We start from the raw sequence: 9,976 nt of genomic DNA, 5'->3' as shown, positions 1-9,976 counted from the left end.
AGGCAAGAGTACAGTAAATCTTACAAATACAAAATGTGACGTACACATGCAAGATTGACATTGCTTTTTAATACAGACACAAATCAGGCATTTATAACAAATTCTCTTATTCCAGATACATATGCCAATATCCTCTCTGCCTTAAACTGTAGATGTGGTAGGAATAGATCAGATATTGGGTTTGGTTTCACAGAAATGAAACTAAGGTAAGTGTTTCTGCAGGGGTGTGTCATCAAAACAATTTCAGACCAAATGAAACTAAAACAAATGATGCAGTAATAAAAAGAGGTGTGCCCCACAAGTGTAAGAAATAAATGACACTTGTATATACAGTATACATATATAAAACTATTTCTAATGTCTATCACATCTGTTGCTTTTCACATTGTTCTGTCAAATGTATCATCTTTAGCTATACATTTTAAAAACACAATCCCTGTTGAACAGTATATAATACACTTAACGCCATGTAATATTGGGGGTTGCTAGGGGTAACCAGCTGAATGGAGCTCTGTCAAAGGGGCATTGCTTCAACTCATCAATAAAATTTTTTCTGCACCTGACCAACTCCTTCCTGTTGAGCATGACATCTGAAACAGAATACACACCGACGGACCCGTCCTCAAAACCCACAAACACACACTGCTGCTTACACACAACCAGAGTCAATGGATTCTTAGACAGACGCACACTCCCTACTCTTTCCCCATCCATTAGTCGACCGACTGTGAGGACGGGCCTCGCAAGTGGGTCACAGGCACAGGTTTTCTCCAGGCTGATGTAGGCAGCAAAACATCCAGTTTTGTCCAAGCAGGCTTTAATGACAGGACCATCGGCTTTGAATGAGCACAGCCTGACATGAGACAGGTCCAAGAGGTTGATGGTGTCATTATCAGTGGACAGCAGTGCGTAGTTCCCATTTGAGGACATTTGGAAGTCTTGCGGCTGACATTGGAACGTATACGGCAGCTGAAAGTGCCTGCACACAGTCTCCTCTGCTACCTTCCAGGTGTAGACTGCCCCTGAGGCTACCATCACCACCACAAAGTCTGGGTGCTCTGACAGAGTGTGGAAAGCAACAACATGCTCAGAGCTTTCCACACAGGAGAAACGCTTGCTGATGGAGCCTGACCACAGACTGGCAGCTATCAGGTCACCATGGTGACAGCCAATTAGGAAGGTGCTCTCAGGAGACACCTTGGCATTGGATAGGTACAGGTGTATGCTGCACACAATACTCCCATTTCCCAGCTTCCACACCTGAGACAACCCTCGCTTGGATATACTCACCCCAAAGTTACTATTAGGGGTGATAAGAATATCTGTAGCTCTGGTGCCACTGATACGCAAGATGTTCTGACCTGTTTCCATCTGCCAAACGTAAACTTCCTCTGCTGAGAGTGTCACAAGATGGATGTTATCTGGAGAAAGGCACAGTTTTTCCACAGGACCATCATGTAGGAAGTTAGCATGTGGAAAGCCTGTCTCCAAACTCCATCTCCACACCTTCTCTGACCCGTCTGAGGTGTAGAACCACTTCCCTGTTTGTTCGACCACCACATCCTTTACTCCACACCCTGTTTTCGGAGCTGTACCTGCAGCACCTATCATCTCAGAGTCCCACACTGTCAGGCAGCCGTCACGAGCAACACAAATGACATCTGAGGCCATTTTGAGGAGTGTATGAGGCTGCTTGTTTGCTTCTAAGGAGAGGACGCACTCCCCTGTGCTGACCCTCCACGCCAAGACAAGTGCACATGTGTCTAGCAAAGCCAGGAAAAGGTGGCCATCCTGGGAGAGCACAGCCTGGCTGAAGGCCCTCCCTTTAGGAGCCAAGAACTGGTCCCAGATCTCCCACTCACATGTATCCCACAGCATAACCTGACGAGACTGACACACCAATAACATTTCAGTTTCTTTTGAGTAATCTGTATTGAGGATGTTATCAGTTTTACCCCCAGTAAATCTTTCCTTTACAAGTCTGGGTGGTTGTGTTTTGATTGCAACATCCCATACAGTTACATTCCCGGTCCTGTCAACACATGCCATTTCTCTCTTATCTTCACAGAGGATTATCGATGTAACTGCATTGTGGTTTGAGTTTGTGCAGCTGCCAAGCAGTCTGCTGGAGTCTGTGTCAAATATGGACACTGTGCCTTTCTCCTGCCCACAGTACATGTAAAATCCATTAGAGGAGCAAACCAAACAGGTCACAGAGCTCTGACACTGGAAATGAGTGAAGGTCTCACTGGAGATGTTAAACACACTCACAAAACTCTCATCTTTCCACCACATAAACAGCTTTTTCTGACGTCCAACAAACCCCATAATTTCATTTAGTGTTTTTTGGCTTGACTTTTGTTCAAACTCTGTTTTCATAGGGTCTTTAAGCTCTAGTAACATCTCTAGGCCTGTCACATCCCATAAGAAAAGCTTGTTGCACTGCGTGGAAAGGAGCATGAATCGAGCGCTACTCTTTACTCCTGCAAACTTCAGCTCCTTCTGCTCACAGGTCAGTGACACTTTAACTACATCACATCCAGAACCCTTCCGAATCCAAACAGAGCCATCGTCCATGATCAGTGCAACAATCCCACAGTCTGTGCCTGCTGCTTCTAGCACAGAGACGTCCTTGGTCTTGGCATCGCACTTTAAACACTGAATGGGGGGAACAGAGGAAGGAGCAGGACAAAGAGCGACTCCTAATCCACTTCCTCTTTTCCTCCTCTCCTGTCTGATCTCTCTGACATAACCTTCGAGCACAGGAAAGACCTCAAGATAAGGGAGGAGGCTTGATTCCATCACCTTGGGCAGCTGCAGAGGTGTGTGCTGCAGTAAGCAAGCAGAAGACTTCAATGAGCTTGCTAGGAGTTGTCTTTCTCTTAAAAACTGAAACTGTGATGACCCTTGGTCACCCTCCAACATGGTAACCAGATCTCCTAGAAGTCCAGCTCGAACCATAGCCTGGTGAAACCCCAATGACATTAACAACCCGTGCTCCAACTCCTCCCACCTGCCACTTTGTTGCAAGTGATACGGCAATTCTACGACTTTCCTCAAATTCACCTGACCAGCATCTTTGGACAAAGAAGTGAAGACAAATGGCTGGTTGGATGGCTGCCTGTCTATGTATATTTTCGCTTGGACAGTGTCTTTGTTTAGACCTGGTTCCTGGTTAACAAGAAGTGGTTTAGCATTCCCACAAGCCCACTGGCCACTGAAATAATCCGCCATCTCCGAATGAATCTCCCTCCTCGCCTCATTAGTGCCTAAATACCTCTTAGCTACCACAAGCTTGAAATGCCTGCTGACCCAGAACAAAACACGTGACCTTACAAATGTCCTCCTGATGAGAAACCTCCTCAAATCCAACAGAAGTCTCTCCACGTCAATTTGTGGCACCCTCATAGTGGAGGAGGGGCTCTCATTCTTCTGAATATACTCAGAGAGCACCTCATCATCGCTGGACAGGAGATCGTTGAGCTCAACCTCAGTGAGCCCAGTCCTGGAGAGGGTGAGGTAGGAGACGGCACGAGCCACGATAGAGGAGCCATGTTTCTGTTCGAGGTGATTCAGGAGAGCAGATATGGATGCATGGACGCCATCGGGGAGAGATGACTCAGTCACATCTGAATCTGATAATGCGAAAAGAGAAGGGGAGAGGGTTTTGAAAGTTTAAGTCTGGTGATACTCTCAGACAATAAGAAAAATACGGAATTTAAGCACTCTGCTGAAACTGTATTTTTGTTTAATGTATCAGTCGTACCAGAGTACCAGAGCGAGGTATGCACATGCAGTAGCTGAGCATAGAGAGTCAGACAACAGGAAGTCAGCGCCTGGTTCACCAGAGCCTGTTGTCCTGATGTCACCCTCCTTCCTGAACTGATCAGCAGCGACGCCAACATCTTCACACACTCTTTCCTGTCCGCCAATCCCAACTGTACACAAACATATCCTGACTCCTTCTCACTGCCCTTTGGTACACAGCGAGGAGGACTGCATTGTGGGTATTGTAGTTTGATGGCCTGCAGGATGTGTGCTCCGCTGGAGGAGACTGTGAGGATTAGTTTGGCACCAAGAGGAAGGGGGGAGGGGAGGCTCTCAATGATTTGAGGGCAAATAAAGTTGTTTTCGATTTGGTCGAGGCCGTCAAGGATTAAAACTAGAGGCTGTTTGGGAGAAGGCAGAAGGGAGAGGAGGGAGGAAAGACATTCTTTAAGCTCAGACAGACTAATGTCAGGTTTTATGATGTCAGAATGAGGTCCTCTAGGATCTGGGCATTGTATGGTAGAAAGGTTTAGGTTAGAGTCAGAGACTTTCTCTCTGGTGGTGGGTTCATGGTGAGAATCCAGAGCAGATACTGGGCTACAGTTGGATTTGTAGTCTCTGGGGTGAGTGATGCAGCTAAGATCATCCGGGTCCTTGCCAAGGTAGAAGATGGGACCCTGCTTAGGGGAGGAGTCGCTGTGATATCTCCTGGCTATTTGATAACACAGGCTGGACAACAGTTGCTTTGGGGAAAGCACCTGCTGGTTGCAAATATAAGGGATCACCACAGGATCAGTGTCTGGTAGCCACGACTTCATCTGTGGAGAGAGACAGAGAGACAGGAGACTGATGGAGACTCTGGAGGGACTCATATCTAATATGAATACAACTTATATTTAAATGTTGTATAAAAACAAAGAGAGAAGGACATGTCAATTTAATGGAACTGAGCTAAACATGTCACTACAGTTCACTTACCTGTTGAGCACAGTGCGCCAGCAGAACTGTCTTCCCTGTGCACGGCCCTCCTGTCACCACTAGGGGGCAGTGTTGGTCACTCTGTTCTACATAGGCTCTGATCTACAACCAACGAAAGTATACTTCAGTGATGCTATGATGCAAATAACAATGTCAGTGTAGTGGAAGATTTTTTAGAGTGATTGTATTTTTAACTTGTCTTCTTATTGTAATGGGAAAGTGTAATCCATCATATGTGTGCTCTCATGTAACCTCATTTTAACCTCTTTGTTGATAAGCTTTCCCAGTTACAGCTGGACTGCCCTTGGCTGTGGTAAAGGCCTGAAACCACCAACTGCCAGCACATCCTCATCCTACACTATCTAGACCAAAGCCAGTTAAAAATCAAAATATTTTATGCTGTTTTTTTGTCTTTAGAAACCATCCAGAAAAAACACTTTATCCTCACCTCTTCCTCTTCGGGCCGAATGATGCCATAGAGACGGGACAGGGTGTAACACAGCTCCTCCTGCTCAGCCTGCTCTCGGGCCAAAGCATCACCAAGCTGAAACCCCTCTCTGACATCTAACATGTTCCAGCTGTCAATCAACCCCACGAGGTCAGAGTACACCTGCTGGCACAGAGACATGGCATAGCTTCTCCTCCTGGCTGTTGTGTAACCATGGCGATGGTCACACTCTGTGGTGGAGGTGTAGACTAGAAGCCGACGGGAAGTGATCAGACCAGGGAGGAAGTTGTCACAAAGCTCTGAGAATAACTGTCCGTCAGTAAGTGCTGTCTTGAGGTCAGAGGTGGCAGCCTTAAAAAAAAAAATTCACTTTTGATACATTCTCAATCTTAATTAATTAAAGATTGCATTTCATATTTAGCCACTTCTATTATACAACAAAAACAAATATTTTTAAAACAATTTCCGAAACATGAAGTTAATAGGTTTCATAATAAATGATGACAATAGATTATGTGCCATATACGGTAAATAAACTTTATTACTCTTATTTAATATATAGTATTCACCTTGATTTTGTCAAATTCAGACACCCTGATCTTTAATTACAGCATTACACAAGCTTCATCAGGTTGAGGAATATATTATTTCAAGAAACTGAACACCTTAGCTGTATGAATCATGCAAACTAGAGCTGTGGCAATATAAAACATGACCACATATTTCAACTGCCTGCCTCGACAAACCATATAGTTTATAGGTATAGTTTTCATTCAATGTTATTGTGATCATCAACAAAAAGACAAGGAAGCTCCTGTGATTGACAGTTGCAGGTGAGTGCAAGTTAACTAAGACTTCATATCAACCACTTAATTTCAATAAATAATTAGGACATTTTTGCATTTTCTCTAATAAGCCCCACTTGCTTCTTCTCTAAGAAACATAAAAAGATAAAGTTTGGGTTTCTGATGGGCAAAAGTAACCACGTGTTCAGCTGTAACTAAACACTTTTTTTCTCCTTTCAAAACAAACAACGAAAAACATTAATGGTGGTTGCATTAGTGGATCAAAATTTTTTGATTCATTCATACTTGTGTCAACATGATAATGGATTTTTATGACTCACTCATATTAGACTATATGTGCCTCATAAATGGAGACTGAGTGAAAGTGAGGTGTGTTATGACACTCAATCTGTGGTGCAGGATACAGCAACAAATAAATAAATGCTCATGAGAAAGTGATGGATGACTTTTACCTCTGACTGCGTCTGCTGCTGTAAGTTCATCTGTCTTTTCTCTCTCTCTCCTTCTGGATTGATGACCTTGTGGACGTAGACCAGGCAGCGTCTGATGATGTCATCATTAGGACGGCTGTCCAGAGCGAATCGTAGATCTGCATCGAGGGCTGGACAGGAGAGGAAACGCACACGTTAAGTTACACTTCAGCATTGAGCAAACCCCCCCCCACACACACACAAATACAGTGTATATTCCACCTGATCGGTAGTAGCTGTGGGCTCTCTCTGGGGTCATAAGACCGTTGTGGACACACAGACTCACAGTGGTCTGAAACACCTTCCTCAGATCTTCATCTTTAGCCTTCATCTTGCTCTCCTCTTCCTCATTAACCTCTGTCTGCTCAACAAAAAACAGATTTTGATTTAGATTTAGACAGCAGCACCACAATCTAATGGCTGTGGAGACAAAGTTTTAGAAAAGAAACATATATTAATTATCCAGGTAAACTATATCTAAAATATGATCACATTATCACTAAAAATATATTCATACTGTTCGAGAAATATAGTTATCTGATATACAGAATACAAACAATCAGGATTATTAACTCTTCTGATTATTAACTGATATTTCTAAATGTTTTGCATGGTTTTATAAGGAAACAAATTATTTTAGAGGACTTAATTTTTCAAGGAAATTTAATTGAGCCTCTGCCATTCATAAACAAATCTGCCACAGATAATTAAATTCATTTTTACTCACACTTAATTCACAGCTACTAAATGTAATTGTTTGCTTTATGAGAGAAATTCAATTATAATTCATAAATATACATCAAGATGAAATTCACTTCAGTGGGTAAAAGAGTAAAGCTGAGGTGCTCCTTACCTGAGCACAGCAAGTGTCTCTGTGTGGAGGTCTGAGGCAGTAGGAGGGAGGGATGGTGTTCTCGTCCCTCTGGTAAACTCTCTCCAGCTCCAGGGTGCCGACGCCTGCCTGCTGGCCCTCCTGCAGCAGCAGCTGGAACTCAGACACCTCCACCTGGGTGGGCAGACCGGCTGTGCCATACTGATGTCCTACCAGTGCCTGCAGCACCGCCATGTGGTCACAGAGGGAACATCAGCATGTAATGCATTGATAAGTGCAGATTAGTACATATTTGTATTGTTGTTCATTGATTCATTAAGCTTGAGAGCACTTAGTTTTCTTCATTGTGTTCTGTGCAGCAGCTGGAAAAGACAGGGGTGTTATTATGCGCCTGTGATTCTATACAGCGTCATCCAATCCAATTCTGTGAATCTTATGATCATTGATATGTGTTGAAACTGTGTCAGATAGGTGCTGTTGATGTTTTTTTTAACAGATGTTGACAGATGTATCCTGTGACTTAGGAATTTGGAGTTTCACTCTGGTCAAAAAAGTCTTTATTATTTTGGTAAATAACACAGACTCAGATAGCTAAATTGTTGATGCGGTGATCGAAACCTGTGACTTTCCAGTTATAAGACAATCTGTTCAACCTCTCTCACACACCCCCAAAAGCCTGAAAAGCTGCTCTCATACTATTAGAAACCTCAAGATTCAACAGGGACTGATCTGATGACAGCTAATAGTGAATATGCAGCTTTAAGGCAGTACAGATAGTCCTCCAGGGCTGCTACTGCTGGCACTGTAGGTATCAATCAAACTGCACATGGACCCTGGGATTTTCTGTTCTGCTGTACACTACATGATTACATCATTTCTGGTGATTTATTTACCAGTAAAAATGGTCCAGCTGAGCTCTCTCTGCATTCTTTAATCAGCTGCTGTCTGGTGTATTCATCTGGCCAACGACTGGGATCACTGGACTCAAATGGGTCTATCACCTGCAGACACAGAGACACAGAGACACAGGGACACACAGACACACAGACACACACACACACAATAGTTAAAATCATCTAGAGGGGAGATGACTGATAATTCAGTTTATGAAAAGCACACAGCGAGGTGTAATAACAATTGGCCCTGTAGTGGCTAAATAACATATCATATTGTTCCATCTTTCTAATTACATACGCTGCTGAATAAAGACAACACAGTGAGCTGGTTGAACTGCCCTGAGGTGATCTGATACACACACAGATGCATGAACACAAACTAACGCACTATGCAGAGTCGCATTACAGCTGCTCATTTTTTTTGCTTTCTCTTTTTTTTGTCAAATTTAATCAGGCAAAGTTAAGTAAAATTGACTGCACTTTTACAGCGATGGCCTCAGGGAGTAGTGTTAGGTGTACACACACACACACACACACTCACCTGGAAGCTACCAAATATTATTTCTTTTGTACTATGCTGTTGGCAGTGTGCACTGTTTTGCTTGAGTCTTGGTGATCCTCTTCCATGGATGAACAAGGTGTCCATGAATCAGTCAGTTATTCTTCTTGTCAACTGACAGAAAATTAATTCGTTGGCAAATAGTTTGATTTGATTTTGACTGTTGCTCAGAGAAAACAGTAACTTCAATTCATGATCTTCACCTCATCTGAAACTGCCATTATATTTGACATTTTATAAATACAGCAACTGAATAATTCATGTAGACTATAATCAGAAAGTAACTGTTAATCAAAAGTTAAAAGTTGAGAACATCTACTTTTGATCCAGACAGAAAACATGCACATTTCAGTAGATCTTCAGGTTGGAAAAATGATGGCACGACCAGGAACGCATCACCGCAGCTGAAACAACTTCATCTTTATAACTTAATTCAAGATCAAACTTTTGCTACAGATTTGAAATAAAGTAAGTTGCAATGTTTCCTCCAGTGGGCCATAGCTGCTCCTCCTAGCTCTAAAAGCCATAAATACTGTGAGTGTTTATGACACTACTATATTGGTTTTTTAATGTAGCATCAATAGTGTCAGCATACTGCTTCAGCCTGTTTGTTTATTGTGATAAAAAGAGAGAGAGGATATGAAACTTTAAAAAAAAAAAAAAAAAAGAAAGAAAGTACCTCCCCTGCTGCAACACGGCAACAAAACACAACAGTGAGAAGTGGATCGTATACTCACCCTGACGTCCACTCCCAGTGTGTTTCTGCAGTGCTCTCGAAGTTTGGGGAAAACACTCTCTCTCAGAGCTCTGCGCTCGACAACGCTGTCTGTACAAAGTGTAAAAACAAACACGATACATCACAAAACAACTCAAGAAACATGACTAAAGCACAAAAATGTCTACATCTACATACCCTCTGGGTTAGAGCACAGATAGAGTTTCACACAGGACGAGCTGTAGGAGGAATCAGACGGAGACCAGTCCATTTGTTTCCCTCTGGAGCACATGACAAATCAAGATATATTGTTAACAAAAGTCAGCAAAAGAAAGTCAGTATGGAGTCTTTCATGGACCCAAATAAAAAGTTCACAGTTGCTGCTTCTCCTCTGCATTGTTGATTCTCTTTTCCCTCCTGCTAAACTCAGGAAATCCTGGCTTCAGCTGTTTATAGTGTGTTATCATGATCACACCCACTTCTAGGGACTGTAAAGTCTACACA

At 43.0% G+C, this 9,976-nt stretch overlaps 1 protein-coding gene across 1 annotated transcript; it reads right to left on the bottom strand.

The window, feature by feature from the left end:
• Nucleotides 1-49: 49 nt before the first annotated feature.
• LOC130168370 (NACHT and WD repeat domain-containing protein 2) lies at nucleotides 50-9,880 on the bottom strand. Its single transcript, XM_056375172.1, has 10 exons — nucleotides 9,671-9,880; nucleotides 9,495-9,583; nucleotides 8,196-8,303; nucleotides 7,324-7,521; nucleotides 6,693-6,831; nucleotides 6,453-6,601; nucleotides 5,195-5,545; nucleotides 4,747-4,848; nucleotides 3,767-4,586; nucleotides 50-3,635 (listed from the first exon to the last, which is right to left on the bottom strand). The coding sequence occupies exons 1-10, from the start codon at nucleotides 9,762-9,764 to the stop codon at nucleotides 460-462; spliced, it is 5,226 nt and encodes a 1,741-aa protein (XP_056231147.1). The 5' UTR covers nucleotides 9,765-9,880; the 3' UTR covers nucleotides 50-459.
• Between the last annotated feature and the right edge of the window lie 96 nt (nucleotides 9,881-9,976).

The sequence above is a fragment of the Seriola aureovittata genome, chromosome 4, assembly GCF_021018895.1.
Source record: "Seriola aureovittata isolate HTS-2021-v1 ecotype China chromosome 4, ASM2101889v1, whole genome shotgun sequence".
Classification (NCBI taxonomy): Eukaryota; Metazoa; Chordata; class Actinopteri; order Carangiformes; family Carangidae; genus Seriola; species Seriola aureovittata.
The sequence above is the reverse complement of the archived record's forward strand: the minus strand, read 5'-3'. Positions and strand labels throughout refer to the sequence as shown.

Excerpts from the sequence above, each read along its gene's own strand:
- LOC130168370 (XM_056375172.1), bottom strand. The coding sequence starts at position 9,764 with ATGTGCTCCAGAGGGAAACAAATGGACTGGTCTCCGTCTGATTCCTCC. Across the intron at positions 6,832-7,323 it reads GAGACACTTGCTGTGCTCAG|ACAGAGGTTAATGAGGAAGA; the intron begins GTAAGGAGCACC and ends TTTGTTGAGCAG. Across the intron at positions 5,546-6,452 it reads AGCAGCAGACGCAGTCAGAG|GCTGCCACCTCTGACCTCAA; the intron begins GTAAAAGTCATC and ends TTTTTTTTTAAG.